Source organism: Mesocricetus auratus, unplaced genomic scaffold (assembly GCF_017639785.1).
Source record: "Mesocricetus auratus isolate SY011 unplaced genomic scaffold, BCM_Maur_2.0 Super-Scaffold_100043, whole genome shotgun sequence".
NCBI lineage: Eukaryota > Metazoa > Chordata > Mammalia > Rodentia > Cricetidae > Mesocricetus > Mesocricetus auratus.
Genome location: NW_024429220.1, coordinates 1,009,950 through 1,029,927, shown reverse-complemented (window position 1 = coordinate 1,029,927; position 19,978 = coordinate 1,009,950). Strand labels below are relative to the sequence as shown.

The window sequence follows — 19,978 nt, the reverse complement described above, 5'->3', positions numbered from 1 at the left end:
TAATAAATATTGAACTAGAAATTTGATAAACCAGATATAACAATAGATATTCCTAATACCTACAACAAGATCAGACTGTAGATGCCTTAAGAGTGATAATCAAAAGATTTATTAGTGTCTGAGAATGCACATAGAAATTTGAAGGCCACGATAACTGTTTGGAGATATAAAGTATTTCCCAAAGTTTTCTGAACAAATAATAATGTCAAAAACAAAATCCCAGCTTAGATTTATTAGATTAATTACACACTGAACCTATATTATTTAGATAAAAAATAAGCTCTAGTAGTATGAAGGTGCGTCTTTAAAAGTACACTGGTAAGCATGGGACTGATCCAGACCCCCTGAATGTGGGTGTCAGTGAGGAGACCTAGACAATCTATGGGTCCTTGTGCAGTAGATCAGTATTAATCCCTGGCATACAAATGGACTTTGAGTACCCATCCCACATTGGGGATGCTCTCTCAGCCTGGACACATGGGGGAGGGCCTAGGCCCTGCTGTGGATGAAATGACAGACTCTGGATATCCACCATGGAGGGCCTCACCCTCCCTGGGGAAAGGAGTGGGGATTGGGTGGGGGGTTGGGGATAGCTTGGGAGGGGAGGGAGATGGAGCTGGGATTGACATGTGAAGCAAGCTTGCTTCTAATTTAAATTAAAAAATTAAAAAATGCACTTGGTAAAACTGCTTAGCACAGGGACCAGAAGTCAATAGAGGAAGGGAAACCACACAATAAATGGGCATGGGAAAATCATCTGAAAAAAAGTTTAAATTATAACCTGAAATTGTATACCAGTTCCGCTGCAAATGGATTAAATACAAAACTTAGGAACCTTTCAAATTAATCATATTGTAAAATTTTGTATATGATTTAATAGTAATGGAGAAGTACTTAGAACAGTCTGGAATACTTTGACTACATTAAAATGAAGGATTTAGAAAAATAGACAAGGAAGACAATGAAAAGGCACAAATGAAAATTAACTAGTTTACACAACACAAAGAACTGACCACTATACTCAACTAAAAGAACACAAACGTGCGAATGACATGAGCAGACACTTCACTGGAGACGAAAGGATAGTGACTGAATTAACCCTCTTCAGACTGAAAGCTCCTCTTCAGAAATCCCATCCCATTGCATAGCCATTTACGTGCAGATAACTAAGAGCTCTGACACCGTTGCATCTGTTCCAGATTTGAACTAATACGACCTTAGATATTCCACGTAGAGAACTAAGCAGACAAAATGTTTGGTGAAAACAGCTATCATATCTAATTGAAGTACTTCTGCCTGTCAGTCCTACTAACCTGGACTGAACGATGCTCCTCAATTAATACATGACTGTGAGTATAACCATCCTTGATTACCTGTGATTTTATTTTTCCATGGTGTCCATAACCTGTGTTCACACATAGCCTGAAATTATTAATGGTAAAATTCTGGAAATGATTAATCCATACATTTTAAATTTCATGCCATCCTGAATACTATAATAAAACCTCATTCCCATATTGCCCAGAGCATGACTCATCCCACAGAGCTGGGCTGTCCGTAATACATAAACCATCTTTATGCAGTCATTTAATGTGATGGCCACCCCAGTGATCATGGGCCTGCGACAGTCTCACTGTTCTCACCGTCTTTGCAATAGCACACCACCAAGTGCGCCGACCTCATTTCATCACCTAGGTGTGAGTCGTCTTAAGTCATCACGGATGGGTGAACACAGTTAAGCAGGATATTCAGAGGCAACTTTTATTATTTGACTATAATTTCATTAGTGATAATTGTTATTAATCTCCTATGTCAGTTTATGACTAAAACTTGGTCACAGAAAAAATACAGTATAATTAGATCAATGGACTCATCAGCCAATTCAACCCGTCATAGATAGAAAGCAACTTTTAAAATTGGATTAGTACAGAACATGCGCAGAATGTTTTCCTGTCATTGTTTCTTAAACAATGGAGTATGCAGAACACCCATGCATCATTTGCATTGCTTAGGTACTGTCATTAATTTAGAGATGATTTCGAGAACTCAGAAAGATGTATGTAGGTTATATGGAAATATTCTATCACTTTACACAAAGGACTATGAATCTCTGCCTACTTGGGGGGGGGAGTCTTTGAACCTATCTCCCACAGATACCCAAAGATTCTTGTTTAGGGTTCAATACTATCCACAGTCTTAGTCCTCCCCTAAGTTGCATCAGAATGATGCAGATCTGGAGTTATATATAAATTGAGGTTAAATTAAAGTCAGTGAACCATACAAACACAGTGTGGGGGAAGAAAGGCAAGCCTCTAAAGGTGACATAAAGAGTGACATATTATAAAACATAAGCAAAATTTTAAAAATTGTATAGCCAAGCAGCTATAAGAGGGAAAACTTCTTTTATTTTTTTATTTTATTTTATTTTCCAGTTTAAATTTAGATAAGAAACAAGGTTGCTTCACAAGTCAGTTCCAGGTCCCTCTCCCTTTCCCTCCCCTCCTCCCGTGCCCTCCCCCCAAGCCCCACCCCGTTATCCCCTCATTCCCCCAGGGAGGGTGAGGCCCTCCATGGGGGTGTCCATAGTCTGTCACTTCATATAGGGCAGGGCCTAGACCCTTCCCCAAGAGTTCAGGGTGAGAGTGCACCTCACATTGTTCTATGGGAGTCCAAAGTCCAAAGAATGTGTATACTTGGGATGGGTACTGATCTGCTGCTCAAGGCTCAATAGATTACCTAGGCCTCCTCACTGACACTCACATTCAGGGGGTCTTGATCAGTCCCATGCTGGATTCCCAGGCTGATGCCTGGGATTCAAGAGTTAACCTTTGTCTGGTCAGCTGTTTCTGGGGGTTAAACCAGCCTAGTCTTAATCCCTTTGATCATCAGTCCTCCCTCTCTGTTACTGGCTTTCTTGAGTTCAGCTCAGTACTTAACCAAGGGAGTCTGCCTCTTCTTCCATCAGCCACTGAATGAAGTTTCTGTTTCCCAGACTCTCTGGCCATAGGATTGTAGGCTGGCACTCCCCAGATCTATGTCTAAAATCCATATATGAGAGAGTACATGCCATGTTTCTCTTTTTGTGACTGGGTTACCTCACTCAGGATGGTTTTTTCTAGTGTCATCCATTTGCCTGCGAATCTCATGATTCCATTGTTTGGAAAACTTCTTTTAAAAGTCAGAAGTGGCACACTGGGCACTTTGGTAGGAATGTCGGATTACGGAATAGTAGAGCACAACAGTATGTACTGGCAATAATAATGAGGTTATGTTTTAGAATAGATTAAAATGTGTTCAATAGATTATAATATAGAATGACACATAGGTGTAAATCTGCATGTATCGGTTAAATATACATCTCTGATGAAAAATGGTATAGTAATACAAATAAAGCAACAGGCAGAAGAAAATTATCTGTTTATTTGGGAATCACATGAATACCATGAATTCATCAGTTGAACACAGTTAGCAAAAGAAAAAAAGTACACCAAATAAAAAGCTCAAACACAGCAAGAAACAAATAACACATAGCCAAGGGGAAATGAAGAAAAGAGAAAACACAAGCTAAACTCACCACCAGAGCCTTAGATCGGTTGCTCAGGAGTTTCTCAATATCTCTGGCTGCAATTTCCACCAGCTGGCGTGCATTATTGGGCTCCACAGTATACAACTCTTGGTATTTTTCATAAATCTATGCCAATTGAAAAAAAATAAGAGCATTGACTATTTATTTGGCTCGTAAATTTCCAAAAACCAAAAACAAATAACTAGAAAGATCTCCTCATTTTTCCTATTCATGACACTTTTAAAGAGTTCATATATACACCAGAAAACATACAGAAGTAAATGCAAATTTATTGTAAGACTACTAGTTTGCAGAAATAATAGGCCAGGACACTAATTATAAGATATGTGTCACAGCAGTTCACATGTAGTCACCCTGGGAAATAAAGAGAAACCCATACACCAGAGATTAAACATGGCAAACATCTTGGAGCAAGGTGGAAGCCTTAGTTAGGTCAGACCAGATGAACTAGGGGGGTCTTCATGCCATACTCCTCTATTATGGTTAGGAAAGGCAAGTTTGCTTCTTCAGTTTATGGAGAGAGGAGAGAAGAAATGAGAGAAGGAGCATGAATCCCCTGCTGTGGTCCAGAAGGAGCCCTCTCAAATAGTTCATGTCTACAGAGCTTGAGAAGTCGAGAGCACAGGACTCAATGCTAAGGTTGTGGAGAACTTTGTACTGGTGGTTTTCTGTTTCTCACGTTAAATGTGGGCATTTTCCGTTTTGGTATTTTTTGCTTAAATCACTGAATAAACTAAGTCAAAGTTTAAGGTAGGACATGAAATTAAGACCCAACCTCACTTCTGGCTCATCCTAGTGTCTGCAGGGTTCTGCTCTAGTGGCAAAGGCAGCCCCTGGTTCACAACACCTGTGCACTCCCAGCAGGGGAGGAGCAACTGGAGGGAGGCGGTGGCTGTGTTTGGCTGGAGGCCTGACCTGAGAAGGAAATCCCCGATGTACTGAGCAGATGGGGCTCACATGCATGACTAAACCATCCTTAAAGCCAGGGCTTGGCAGCTTTGTATTGCCTTGTGAAAGTGAATCCAGGCATATACCAGAACCAGCGCCACTTGCTTTTGTTCTGGCGTCAATTAGGCTTTGCAGGTTCTAAAGGCTGGCCCCAGCTGAGCATGGATGCTAAGCAACAAACGCTCGCTTCAACCGCATACACACTCTAACATTTATCTATCTAAGAGGATGTTAGTTTTCAGTGAGAACACACAGACACACACACACACACTTGTGTATACTCTCTGGGGCATGGAAAGCGCTAAAGATTGATCTCAGGGGGAAACCCGTGTTAGGAAAGCACTTGGCCACTGAAACATATCCCTATGTCCCTATACCTATATATTTTAAGACATTGCTAGCTAGTTGGTATTTTTAAAGATTTAAGTCACCATGTGCTCTTAAAAGAATCAGTTTATGTGAACTCTGAAGTCTCTTGAACATTGACCTGGCAGATTTTTGTTCAAAATATTCCAGGAGCATAGTTTTTGTGGATTAAAAATCCTCCTAATTGGTTTCACCCAGGTCGCCTGCATTTCACCAGATGGCTTTTGCTTTCATAGGAGGGATTATCATGTCGTGTCCTAAACACCCAAGCTATCCTTGACGATTTCCACCCAACATGAATCTCTTTTATTCTGGACTAAAATGAGATTCTAGAAAATCAATACTAGAATTGATTAATTGATTCAAGTTACAAATAGATAAACCTCAACATCACTTTAATTGATCCAGGACAATTAGTTCTGTAGTCAGAACAATAGGGCCAACTGGTGTGAAATGTACTGATGCTTGTATCATTAATATCTTGTGCATATCTCTACAAACTATATCTTCCTTGCAGTATAGGTAGTGTAAAATATGCCCCACAATTACTGGAGATGAATTCAGGTGGGCATTTATTAAGTTATAGCATGTGTCAGACATGCCACTAGTTGTCTTGAAGAATAAATGGATAGTAACTGGTATTATTTTTCAAATACTTAGGAAATATGCTACTGTCCACTAATTGCTCCTGTGTTAAAATGATACTATTGAGAGGTACTGGAACTTTTGTCGGGTGGCACCTATTGGAAGCTCTTTAGATCTTTGGGGAAACTCTCTGGAAGGGAACTGGAGACACCTGCATCCTCCTTTTTTTTCTCTATCATTTCATGGGTCTGTGACACCCTGCAACCATGGTGTGCTCTCCTGTCACAGGACCAGAGCTCCTACTGAGTCAAAATAAACCTTTTCAGTTACTTACATTGAGTATTTCATAAAGTAACAGAAACTGGCTAACACAAGAAATGAAACTAAAATCTGCATCATAAGTCTTTAATATGTCAAGTTAAGGAAGCTGAAGCCTATAGTGTCAATGTAAATACCCAAGTATATTATTTATATTGAAAAAGAAAATTGGAATACTGTTAGTCAATAAACGTGAATCAATATTATAAAATCAGTCACTGAAAGAACTATCTCCAGCTTTGTGGTTTTAAAAAGCATGACAGTATTCATTATCAGAGATATTGGAGAATCTTACAAAAGTTATCCGATTAGAAGATTTTTACGTAGTTTTATGATGGCATGATATCTACTTATAAGTGTATCTAGTTTCCCATCGCTAAAATAATCTATGTCTCTATAATCTTAACATGTTAAACTCTCACTTTTTAAAACATGCTCTAAGGATCTCTGCTTCTTCATTTTTCCCTTTTGTGAAAGTCTGAACGATTGCTTTCATTGTCATTTCCCCAGTTTCCTTTTCAGAAGAGAGACAGTGTATTCTTGTAAATAGCACAGGTTTGGGAACTAGTCAGGGCTGCAGTAGTCACGTCAATGCCTCACTTGCTGTGACACTGGCTTCTGTTTCTCTGCTAGAAAGAATGTAGAGCATAAAGAGAACCCAAGACAAGACATCTGCATCAGGACACACTAAGATGCGTCAGTACTCCATAGTGTAAATTCTCTGATGACCACACCTAACATTGCCTTGATGAGGAGAAAATCTGTCACCTGTCACCTGTGCATTCTTCCTTGCTCAAACACTTAACTGTATTGACTGGTTTTCATTGTGACATTTAGAAAACAAGTTTTGTTGTGACGATAATACAGGATATAGTTTTTAATTCTTTTTCACCAAAAACTTCTTAGACTATTTCCAACACAATCTTGAAAGTAATACTGTTTAAGATATCACAAATGTACTATATACAAAGTGCCCCACTAATAATTTTTACCAGAATTCCCAAAGAAACATTTTGGAAATTATACTACTTAGCAATAGGCCATGAATTGCTACAGATAGCCCAAGAAGATTATTATAAACAGCTAGTTTTATAAGCAATGTATTCTATATTTAGATGTTTCACATACAACTTTAATTTTTTCACTTTAGAAAAAGGTAAAATTACACTTAACCAACCATAGCTGTCATTTTGTTAAGGTTTTGGGATGGGGGGGGTTGAGCTTCTTTTCATTATAAAAGAACAAGGCTATGTCCCAGAGCAGCAGAATTTGAAAGGTAACCTGGTGTGATTAGGCAGACTGAGTCAGTCACAAAGCAACTCTAAGCCATGAAGTACCACAGGGTCTCACAGAGTGGAAAGACATGACCCTTGAGGAAAGGGGTGGAGAACCTAAGAGTTAAGAATCAGTACATCAGCCAGGAGACAGTCTCAGTATATGTCCAGGGAATTTCAAAGTAGGGCTCTAAGAACCAACAACAGGCAGATAAACTCCAGGCTGAGCTTACAGCCCTGCGAAGATGTACCCAGCTTTTTATGTGAATGAGTACAAAGGACCTGAACTTGGGTCTTCATGCATGTAGAGCAAACACTTTACTACATGAGCTATTTCCAAGCCCTTGCAATAAAACTTTAGTGCAGTGAGTTCAGACCTTAATGCAATGAGAACTGTCAGCTAAAAGCTGAAGGCCAATCAAAATCAACCTGCAGAGTTGCCTTGTCTCTGGACTAGACTTCCTTCTCAGAAGCAAGCTCTCTTCCAAAAGCCCAGAATTCCTGCTGAAACCAAAGCCTTACAAAATTTCCCCTAAATACTGAGCCAATGTAAATAACAACCTCAAAATCTTCTCCTAGTAAGGATGGAGAAAGCCCCAAAGGGAAAGGAGGAGATGTAAAGGCAAATGTCCCCGGAGGACACAACAGATCTCCCAGGTGGCTGGATCTCCTTAGATGGCTTTCTTTCCCTGGGGCGGAGGTGGCAGGATCAATCAAATACAATGACTGAGGCATCCTGACAAACTGTCAGGATTCTCTTCCCTGTTGATACAACATTTGCAGATTCAGAAATGAATCGCACAGGAAAGACAAACAATAGGTTTTACTCATTGGTTTATTTTTAGAAAACATTTGCATGAAGCAAATTTTCATGACTACGCTCATTCATTTACAATGTGGCCCCATTTGGATATGAGCCAAATTTTCAGAATATCGTCAAGATAAAATACTTTTCAGTAGATTAAGGAAAGAGATGGTTGCTTGTAAATGTTTTATGAATTCATAGAAGTGGTTTTCAATAATATCTGAGCTGGGCAGTGGTTGTACACACCTTTAATCCCTGCACTCAGGAGGCAGAGGCAGGTAGATGTCTATGAGTTCAAATTCAACCTGATCTACAGAACTAGTTCCACAACATCAGTGAGGGCTGTTACACAGAAAAACCCTGTCTCAAACACGAACAAACAAACAAAAAATACAATGAAGACTTCAACTTGAAAATGTTAGAGATTAAACAGCACATTCTTCCTTGATCACCCCGGTCACTGTCTCCTCCCTGGTAGAATGTGTGTGTGCACACATTGAGAAATGAATGAGGATATTTGCTATCGTCTGTAATTTAGATGGTTTAAGACGGTACATGTTTCCTGCAGTGGAGTGGAGTGCTTGCCTAGCATGCATGAGACCCCGGCCTCAATTTTTAGCACAGTTAAAAAAAAAGAAATTCCATGTTGTCCATAAATCTTATGATTTTTGTCTTGTTTCATAGACAATACGATGTAAATTTCATAATCACAGCTTCAGCTTTATGTTATCATGTCTGAAGTACTTCCTTAGAAAGAGCTATTTCTCACATGCTGTTTGCCCTGACCTTTCATTGGTAGAATTTTGGTTGAGCATTCTGGATAAAGATCCCCTTCCTGATTTTTCTAATTGCATAGAACAACACAACTAACTCTTGCCCATTGTAGTGTACCAAATGTTTTACAACTAAAAGATTGAGAGTCTTTTTCCCAACATCTTTCCATTAGATCAGTGGTCCTCAACCTTTCTAATGCTGCGACCCTCTCATAAATACCTTTTTGCAAGGAAAAGAAATGAGGCAAATGGGATCATGTATCTACTCTGATGCTTAATATCTGAATCATTTTTCCGTAAGTGAGTTCTCCTCTCTCACATTCCCCCACATCATACACTATGTAACTCCTTATAATTTTTCTGTCACTGTATCATGGCCTGTGTCTCATAAACAAAATATCTAGACTTACTCTTCTTCATTTTATGTTCAACTAATTGAAAGTCATTAACCCAATCATTAGTATTTACAATCTTCTACGTAATCTATACTATACAGAAAGGCATAGTTGAAAGCAAATGAGACTTTTTGCATGAGGATTTCTTGAAGTAAAAGAGAAAACAAGTTCCACAAGACAAATTTCACAGAGCAGGAGTAACAAGGATACCAACTAGGTGAGAAGCTGTGAGGCTCAGAAAGGAGCAGAAGAAGGGGAAACCCCCAGTAATTGCTTTTTTAATTTTAACTTGCCATTAACAGTTATAAAACTCTACAGTAGACTATGCCATTTGTCACTGTGGGTGAATGAAAGTTTTCCCCACAGTCGTTGTAAATTTATAAAAATAACAATAAACAAATAATATTTGCTTCTACCTATCCTACCCTTAAACAGAAGAGGTTCACATAATACCCAACATACTGACATATTCACATTTTTCCAAAGTGAGCCATTTTTAATCACAAAACGGCATGTACACCCTCCCTATATCTGTGCGTCCCAGCACTTAGAAACCATCAGTATTCACAAGAAACACGTTTCATCCCCAAATATCTTGCAGACACCAGGTGAGTGTGCCTCCGCAGAAACATGGGACTGAAAGTCCTTCAGATTTCAGCTTTTCTCCAATTTCTGAATATCCACAGAAATGTAATGAGACATCTGGGGGATCGGACTAAACTGAAATTTCTTACAACTCATGCATATCTTATCTCCCTAAAGAGACATCACACAGTGTGGTGAGCACACATATGTTGGAACTGCACTCCATCATGCCTGTCACCATGTCCATGTTGCAGAAGTTTTAGATTATCAAATCAGGAACATAGGTAATGGATGTGAAGCACACTTTTGGTTTAATCTCTGCACCTGTATTATGGAGACATTCTAGGATCACTTTTGAAGTATTGACGTAACAGCTTTTCCCAAGGAAGAACATTACTATGCATGTGGAGCATTCCCAACTGGGAAAGACAATATTACAAAATGCCACAAAATCCAAAACCACTTGAGCACTTGGCATGATGGTCAAAGTAATTCCCGACCTGACCTCACATGACCTATTTACAATGAGTGTAGTAAAAATTATAGGAAAATTGCTTTCATCTCTAGGTGTATGTGAACCATTAAAAAATTTACAATAGAGTAATAATTTCATTTTCATATACATGAGAAAAGAATTAAATCAGACTCCTAAAAATGTCTGGTCCCAAGCCATATCCCTGTCCATGAAACTCTTTTTATGCAATTTCATCAGATTAACACATCACAGGGTAGGAATATTAGAGGCATCGTTATTTGACACAGGATGAAAATGTTTACAAATTTTATATTACTATCTCAGTAAGCAGTGAGAACTTTAAAAGGACACTGAATTTGAAATAATCATACAGAATACTTACACAAATATGTCTAATTTACTAAATAGTGTTTCTATTATATAACCCAATTGCTTTCCAAACTCTTTTTTAGAGTAACTCTCACAGTCGGTTTAGAAATTTTATGAATAAGCCCGGAGTTGGTGGCACACACCTTTCATCCCAGTACTCAGGAGGCAGAAGCAGGCAGATCTCTGTGAGTTGAAGGACAGCCTGATCTACAAAGCAAGGTCCAGAACAACCTCCAAAGCAATACAGAGAAACTCTGTTTAGAAAAACCAAAAAAAGAAAGAAAGAAAAAAAAAGAAATTTTATGAATAATCTGTCTTTAGTTGTGTCCCCATTTTGTGCATCAAAATCTATATACCAATCTCAATGGTGCTATAAACACTTTCCAAATATTTAAAGTAAAATCTATCCTCAAAGAGTGAAGAAGTGTTTATACTGACGACATTCAAACTATACTTAGTCACCATTGGTGGAAAACTCTAAAACACATTCTGAAGACTGAAAGCAGAGGGTTTTTTTTTTGCCCTGTTTAATATTTATTTTATTATTTATTTATTTATTATGTATGACTGAATGCCAGAAGAGGGTATAAGAACTCATTATAGATGTCTGTGAGCCACCATGTGGTTCCTGGGAATTGAACTCAGGATCTTTGGAAGAGCAGTCAGTGCTCTTAACCGCTGAGCCATCTCCCTAGCCCCTGGAAGCAGAGTTCTAAAATGTGTACGGCATCTGAATCTGAATCTGAATCTGAATCTGAATCTGAATCTGAATCTGAATCTGGGTGGGGAGGAGGCTGCTTACCAATCTCAATTGTTCACCATGCCAATCTTGTTTCCAATAACTAGCACTGTGCAGGGACCACCCCAACGTTTCACCGTGACAGACAACTGCACTGGACTCAAATACTCTCTGAAATTAGAGCTGCAGGGTCCTAAAAGTGTGTTCAAATGAAGCAGAGAGTTAACAATGAAGAAGTACTCACATCGGCAAGTTGAGTCACTCCACTTGCTGTCTTGGCCAGTGTGACAAGATCTTCTTGCATCTTATCCACCCATGACTTGATACTGTGGGACCAGAAGGAAGAAAATTCTATCAGAGTTCCTGCAAGTAATGCTAATGCAGTAATATTTTATATACACGCTTCATATAGTGAAATTTTATTCTCCCTCACAGTTCCCATCAAAATCACCTCCCCATTCCACCTTCAAACTGAAAACAATAAAACAAAACAATAAAAGCCTACTGAACCTTTATTACAGTGGAATTTTTATTTTAAAAATATATATGTGTTAGAGTTATTTATCTTCATTTGGCTCTTACATTGCATGTGTGTGAACCCTTCTGGATGCTGAGAGTCCCCAAATCAAAATGAGAAAAATGACAGGGCAGCTTGGAAATCAAGAGGGATAAACATTTGCTCACTCATGACAATTTCAGGAAAATAGTTACTAAGTACAGTATTCAAAAAGACGCATAAACTGTATTTTGTGAACATAAAATGAGTATACAGAATTATACCATCAGTTTTTAACCACTGGAAATCGCAGCTTACAAACACGTCAGTACATAAAGGCATTTATTTCGCCAGCAGCACTGGGATTCTGACTGGCTGGACAGTGGCGTGGTTCTCAAAGCAATGTTTTACATGGAAATTGTTCCTTCCAAGTCTCAACTCAAATACTTTCAGACACATTCTTGTAAATAAAACAGGCAATGTCTTGAAGCACGAACTATCACTATCGCTATATTTTAAAAACATCTAAATCTGAGAGCCACCCAGGGTTCACACACTCTGACTAAAGCAGTTAAATTGTCACTTCAACCCTGTGAGGCATCAGCATGCTACAGGTCTAAAATGAACAGTCTTTTTCTCCAGTTAAACGTAAGGAAATATGGACATCCCGATGTGCATGCTTTGGAGGTGGTTTGTGTTTGAATTTGAACTTATGAATTTGAATCAAGGGAAGTGATGTGTGTCTTCCCTTTCTTCCACATGAATTTCAACAGTTCATCAAATCATCACCTTCATTTCAGAAACATCATAAAAAATTAAACACCACATGAATACGAGATTGAAATAAGGTCTGGGAAAAAACATAAAAGAATAAAGAGCTGAAAGAAGGAAAGAAATCTAAAGTTCATCATAAAGATGATGAAGTGTCTATATGAAAACAATAGTGATTTACAGGGGTAACTGGCTTCTTACTAAATAAAAGACAACAAAAACAGTAATGTATTAGCACAAATGAAATCAACATAAATATTTGGCTCATGAATACTGATGCAAAAATACTCAATAAAATACTGGCAAATCAAATCCAAGAACACATCAGAAAAATCATCTTCCATGATCAAGTAGGCATCATCTCAGGGAGGCAGGGATGGTTCAAGATATAAAAGTCTATCAGTGTAATTCGCCATAAAAACAAACTGCAAAAGAAAACCCACATGATCATCTAGATGCTGAAAAAGCCTTTGACAAAATCAAACACCCCTTCATGATAAAGATACTGGAGAGATCAGGGATAACAGGAACATAACTAAACATAATAAAAGCAATATACAGGAAACCAACACTAAACTAAATGGAGAGAAATTTAATGCAATTTCTCTAAAATCAAGAAAAAGACAAGGCTGTCCACTCTCTCCATACCTCTTCAGTACTGTACTTAAAGTTCCATCTAGAGCAATAAGACAACAAAAGGAGATCAAGGGGATATAAATTGGAAAGAAAGAAGTCCAACTTTCACTACTTGCAGATAATATGATAGTTTCTATAAGTGACCCGAAAAACTACACAGGAACTCCTACAACTGATAAACACCTTCAGCAAAGTGGCAGGATACAATATTAACTCAAAAAATCAGTAGCCCTACTATATACACATGATAAATGGGCTGAAAAAGAAATCAAAGAAACATCTCCCTTTACAATAGTCACAAACAACATAAATATCTTGGGATAACACTAACCAAACAAGCAAAAGACCTGTATATCAAGAACTTTGAGTCTTTAAAGAAACAAATTAAAGAACATACCAGAAAATGGAAAGATCTCCCATACTCTTCAATAGCTAGAATCAACATAGTAAAAATGGCAATCTTGCCAAAAGCAATCTACAGATTCAATGCTATCCCCATCAAAATCCCAACACAACTCTTCACAGACCTTGAAAGAGCAATAATCAACTTTATATGGAAAAACAAAAGACCCAGGATAGCCAAAACAACCCTGTACAATAAAGAAACTTCCAGAGGCATCATCATCCCTGACTGCAAGCTCTATTATAGAGCTATAGTCCAGAAAATAGCAAGCTGTATTGGCACAAAAACAGTCAAGTAGACCAATGGAAAAAAGAAAGCATCTTCAACAAATGGCACTGGCATGACTGGATGCTAGCGTGTAGAAGACTGCACATAGATCAAGTCCAAATGGACCAAAGACCTCAACATAAATCCAGCCACACTGAATCTCTTAGAAGAGAAAGTGGGAGGCAACCTTGAACTAATTGGTACAGGAGACAGCTTCCTGAACATAACACCAGTAGCAAAGACACTGAGATCCACAATTAATAAATGGGACCTCCTGAAACTGAGAAACTTCTATAAGGTAAAGGAGTCAACAAGACAAAAAGGCAGCCCACAGAATGGGAAAAGATATTCACTAGCTCCACGTCTAACACAGGGCTGATTTACAAATTTTACAAAGAACTCAAGAAGCAAGACAATTCTCAATAAAGGAGTCTAAAATAGCTGATAGACACTTAAGAAAGTGCTCAACATCCTTAACCATCAAGGAAATGCAAATCAAAGCAACTCTGAGAGCAACTCTAGGCCCTGTTCAGGATGATATGACAGACTTGAAAATCCCCCATGGAGGTCCTCACCCTGGGGAGTGGAGTGGGGATGGGGTGGGGGATTGGGGTGTTGGTGGGGGGCAGGGGAGGAGGAGAGGGAGAGGGAGCTGGGATTGAAAGGGGAAGCAAGATTGTTTCTAATGTAAATTTAAAAATTTTCAAAGATAAATATTTTGTCAGTAATTCTGTATGAACAAGAGAGGAAAAGGTAAATGACTATGAAAAAAACAACATAAAATAAAATTGGCAGAATCATCAAAATAAATGTTGCAAGTAATGTCATCCTAATATTATAATTTATGCTATTTATGAATGGGTGTACATATCTGAAAAACAGTATAAACACTAACCCAATTGTTACTAGATTAACAGTATTGTGTCCAATTTTATAACTAGGAGAAAAACATACATTAGCGTATAGACAGGAGCAAAGACTACAGACAGCACTGTCTAATTCAAATCGGACTTTCACTGCAATACACAGCTACTGAGTAAGTCCTGGACTCTAGCGAGAATGAATCATCTTTCAAATATGATTCCTAACACTGACAATCAGTAAGACCTGTTAGGCCTGCCTGACGCTGGGGAGATGGGAGAAAGAAAGAGAACGAGACTGTGAACACTCGTGTGCGGGCACAAGAATACAGAAGATTCCTGAAGACTGAAGTATGCCACACTAACGTCACCTGCAAGCCAACTGAGTGCACTGTCACTAGTGATGCTCACAGAGGTGAACCATTCATTTTGGGCTGAGACGTTATTCAGAACCCAACCATTCTTCTCTGCCCCAACTGACAAGCTGCCAAGAATGCTTTAGAAGGGCAAACTTCTTTTTTGATAGACAACTGTTCTTTAACTGATACCTAGTCTTTCTTAAAGTATTATAGAAGCTAGATGAATATAACATTTACAGGAAATAAGCTACATCATTTACCACTAAAATCAACTTCATATTTTCTATTTGTATCACCATTCAATAAGCTCTACTACCTGCTAAAAAGAATACGAAAAGATAACTTGGAATTAAAACTAAGTCTAGGCAAAGGAGGAAAAGAGTAGGAAGAATGTGGTAAACGGAAAATGGTGTTGGTGTCTGGAGAGTCATTTAATGCCTAAATACTAAGGTATAGAGGCTGAAAGAAGAGCTGTAGGGAGAAAAAGAGACCCAGCACCCACTATCACCCTCCTTGGTCTTACATAGGCTGTTTGACTGCTTCTAGGAACCCAGTTAATGTAAGAGCTAATTAACAAAAGAACAGCATGAATGTTTTACTCACTTTCCATGTACACGGAGACTAGGAAAAAAACTAGAGTGCAATGACCAACGACCAAGTACAACCCATGTGTGAGAGGTCGATGGGACAAACGAACATCTGGACTTGAGAAACAAACTCCAGAAATGCTACCAAACCTGGGGGCTAAGAAAGAGTGGAAGGTTAGGGCTCCTTCACAATCTGTTTTTATTCAGGTTCACTGAAGGCCCAGTTACCCCTTCACAATCTGTTTTTATTCAGGTTCACTGAAGGCCCAGTTACCCGTCTGTGGCGATCAAGTCTGTTTCTCAGGTTTAATACATGAAGAACACTCCTCCCAAAAGAATATATTTGACTTGCTACAGGTAGGAAAAAAATGGGGTGCAGAGGGGCAAATGGCCCCTTCCTAAGTTCTATTTCCTTATGTGACATTAGCTAGAAACAATCATGCTAAATTCACGTACTTGAGATGGCATACCATTATTAATACCTTCAAATGTTCACAACAGTAGCTATTTAAGACATGGCATTTGAAAAGGCAGGTGGAACCTGTCAAGATTAAAGCAGTTAACAAAGAAGGCACCGAGACACGGTGTTCTCAGTCAATAATTCACCAAGTTTGACTAGTTGGGGACCATGATACTTTTAGATAATGAAGTGACAGGAATTGGGGGCAGAGATAACTCAGCCAGAAAAAAAATGGTAAGACCAACTCTTAAGTATTTTTATTTAAATTAAAAACAATCTTATTTTACATATCAATCGCAGTTCCCCTCCCCTGTGATCTAGGCTGAGGGAGAATCCCTCCCTGGGAAATGGGCTCCCAAAGTCCATGCATAATGCATGGCTGGAAGGGAAGATTCTTCTTTCATGCAAACCGGAAGGAAAGCATTAGAAGTTGTGAGGCAAGTGGAAACAATTGGAAGGACTAGAGAAAAATGTTGAGATCACTAGTCCCATTTAATTTCTCCCACTCTACTGTGTAATGAAGAGGAGTATTGTCTGTTTACAGACTGTGGGCCTTCAGAAAGTCGGAAGGGAACTTGGAGGGTGAAAAGATAACTAGAGAGAACCAAAGGCTCCCAGAGACATCGGAGGACACATTGTTCACTGGTGCTAATCAGCATGGATACATATACATCTCACCAACACAGGCGGCAGACAAGACGATGGGAGGAAATGTCACTCCGTGAATGTGGGGCAGATGTCAGGAGGTGTGAAATGACCGCAAGAAAATGTGAACTGAAGGTTCTAGCAATTCAAGAGCTCAGTCATAGTAAAGGGTAAAAGTAGCCCAAATACACAGTTCACTTTTAATCCCTATAAACAACATGCTCATGTTGTCAAAGAACAATTAATTACTTGAGCCGGAAATACAGCACAGTGAGAGAATCTATTCAGATTGCGGATCTGCCTCAGTTACTAAAGTGCTTGCCATACAAGCACAGAAACTGAGTTCATACCCCCAAGCATTTAACTGGGCTTGATGGCACAGCCTTTATTCCCGAGTCGGGAGGCAGAGACAGGCAGGTCTCTGTGAACTCAAGGCCAGCCTGGTCTACACAGTGAGTTCCAGAACAACCAAAGCTACATGGTGAGACCCTGTCTCAAAACCGGAAACAAAATAAAACCAGATCCCCATCCCTGATGCTCATGTAACAGCTGGGTACAGTAGAGAGAGCCTGTGACCCCAGTGAGTACTGGTAAGGCAGATAGACTTCTGAGCTCACTGGTCAGTCAAGCCAGCCAAAGAAACCTGGTATCCAAAGGTAACTAGGAAACCATTGTGGAAGACACTCAACAGAAAGCACCAGCCTCCACACATATGTGCACAAACATACGTCATACATATATGTAAATATATACAAAAGAAAACAAATAGGAAATGGCTTAGTACAGTGTCACAGTTCTCATGTAGCATCCATGAAGCCAACCATGACTCCACTCCCTGCACTCCAACACACACACACACACACACACACACACACACACACACACACACAGAAAGAGAGAGAGAGAGAGAGAGAGAGAGTTTACTTAACAGAGTTCTTAACGAAAAGGTATACTGCTTCTATGAGAAAGCACATAGGACATTCTCTGGCTGGCTTCATGCTTCAGGGGACAGCAGAGGTGTCATCGTCATCTTGAGAATACAAAGAGACAATATGCACAGAAGTGAAATGAGCTAATGAGTAAAATGCCTAAAACAAAGCATTCAGGGCTCAGGAGTATGGTCCGGGTGTGTGCACAATGGGATTGTTCCCTTCAGAGCTCAGGAGTATGGTCCGGGCGTGTGCACAATGGGATTGTTCCCTTCAGAGCTCAGGAGTATGGTCCGGGCGTGTGCACAATGGGATTGTTCCCTTCAGAGCTCAGGAGTATGGTCTGGGTGTGTGCACAATGGGATTGTTCCCTTTGCTGCCTGAAGCCCCACACTGCTCCAGGGACCTTGGAAACCTTCTGCCTATAGTTCCTACAACCCCACTCCTTGGTCTCTTTTTCTATATTACTATCTTATGATTCCTTTACATTCTCCTGAGATTAAATAGAATCATTTTTGAAAATCTGTCTTGTCTTTTTGTTTAGAATTTCAATCTCATGATTCTGTTACAACTTTTACTTTCATATTTCCTAAATCTGAGTTAGCATCATGGCGTATTATTTATTTCTTCATCTTCAAAGTTCCCACCAAGGCCTGAAATACAATGGCAACACTGCATTTTGAAAGTCTTAAGTATCTGATGTCAGCACATCCTCTCCCCACAATCTGTAACAGCAAAAAACAAACCAAAAACAAGCTGTATGAGCCCATAAAGAGTAACCACTTTTTAATGTAGGTTTTCAAAATAGAACATTAACACCTTGAGGCAACTAGTAAATTGCCTGAAGATCAAAAGCACTTGTTCTAAAATTCCAAATTAAAATATTTATTGAGTGTCATAGTGAAAAAGTAGGTGTTCAATCCTTCTGGGTCACTAGAACTCATTTCACAGTTACTAGCAAAGTTTCAAGTGCTGAATGTTTTCTATAGAGTCAATGTAACAAGAAGCATCCAGCAAGATACCTTTAAAAAACGAGGCAGATATTTTACTGAATGAGAAAACATTATTTATGCCTATTTCATTTTATGCCATACAAATGGCCAGAATACAAAAAGAGAACATATAAGTTGTTTATATTTTCATTGAGTTTGAAAGAAAAGGCCGCCACTAAGCTAATGTTCCTTTTAAGGTTCAATCTGTGGGTGACACAGCATCCTCAGATAATTCTGTTCTCAAAATGAAAGAAAAACATGGTAATCCACTTCATTTTGTTCGCATTTGAGGAGCATCAAACTCCGGAAAGCAAAATTACATCCATTTAATCTATTGTCAAGTGCAACAGTTGAGTAGGAAGTGTCAACCCACCAATTTAAGTGTTTTAAAAGCTAAGCTGAAGAAAGAATGTGCTTGGTTGGAAGCAAGGAGTCACAGTGAGAGCTAAGAACCGTTATAACAACATGACCCCAACAATAACTGCCTTGCTTTCTATGTTGACATGGGTAAGTCTCTTGGAAAAAATAGATGAAGCGTCTAAAACTACTGCTATTTGTAGGGAGAAAATATTAAAACAGACACATCTCCCCTCCATTTACTCCACTGGCAATTACCATGGAGACAGGAAGAGAGAGAAAGTGACATACAGTACAGAGGAAATGGAAGAGAGCATGCTACAGTGAGGGGCTGTAGGAGGGGGTGAACGAGCCTGAGGGATTCACGGACCACTTCAGGCCCTCTCCTGAGGCAATGCTCTGCCTAGGCCGCTACTTTTAAGCAAGGATTTGTATGCAGCCAAAGTGAATGAAAGACAAAATGATGCCTCAAGGAGCTGGGAAATAATTAAAATGTCTAAACATCTAAAAAAATGGCCATTTCAGCTGTGCTAATATATAAATAACATGTTCATAAATTTAAGTGCTATCTCAAAAGTAAAGCGTTCTACTTGCTATAAATATTTTACCAATGCTAAACTACTATTTTTGCTGTATAATGAACCACCCACAGTGTACCTAAAATTGAGTAAAAACAGCATTAAACAAGCTAAGCATCTAGACAAGCAAGGCGTACAAACTCATTTCTTAAACATGGTGATGACACACAGGTGTGTGCATGTCTGAGTGACATCACATCACTTGTCTACTTGATGTCATAGGATTGTCCTGAGATGGCTGAGAGGCACCAGCGTGAAAGTCCTGGCAGTCTAAGCATTTCAATAAAGCCACTGCTGTCTCGGAAAGAAGCCGTTTCAGTTGTGAGACGCCTGCGAATGCAGTTCCATCGCTATGCAGCAGAATCCTGAGAAACTGGGAGGGGGGGGCAATAATCGGAGTGGAAAGGTAAAGGACTTGAG

At 39.2% G+C, this 19,978-nt stretch overlaps 1 protein-coding gene across 6 annotated transcripts in view; it reads right to left on the bottom strand.

Annotated features, from left to right (window-relative positions):
- Cacna2d1 (calcium voltage-gated channel auxiliary subunit alpha2delta 1) overlaps nucleotides 1–19,978 on the bottom strand; it is a 410,041-nt gene that overhangs the window by 324,228 nt on the left and 65,835 nt on the right. For all 6 annotated transcript variants that reach the window (XM_040735177.1, XM_040735179.1, XM_040735180.1 and 3 more), the window contains exons 2-3: nucleotides 11,463–11,544; nucleotides 3,575–3,691 (exon numbers count right to left, since the gene is read on the bottom strand). In XM_040735177.1, the coding sequence (XP_040591111.1) occupies nucleotides 3,575–3,691; nucleotides 11,463–11,544 (199 nt within the window). The remainder of the gene's footprint in view (nucleotides 1–3,574; nucleotides 3,692–11,462; nucleotides 11,545–19,978) is intronic.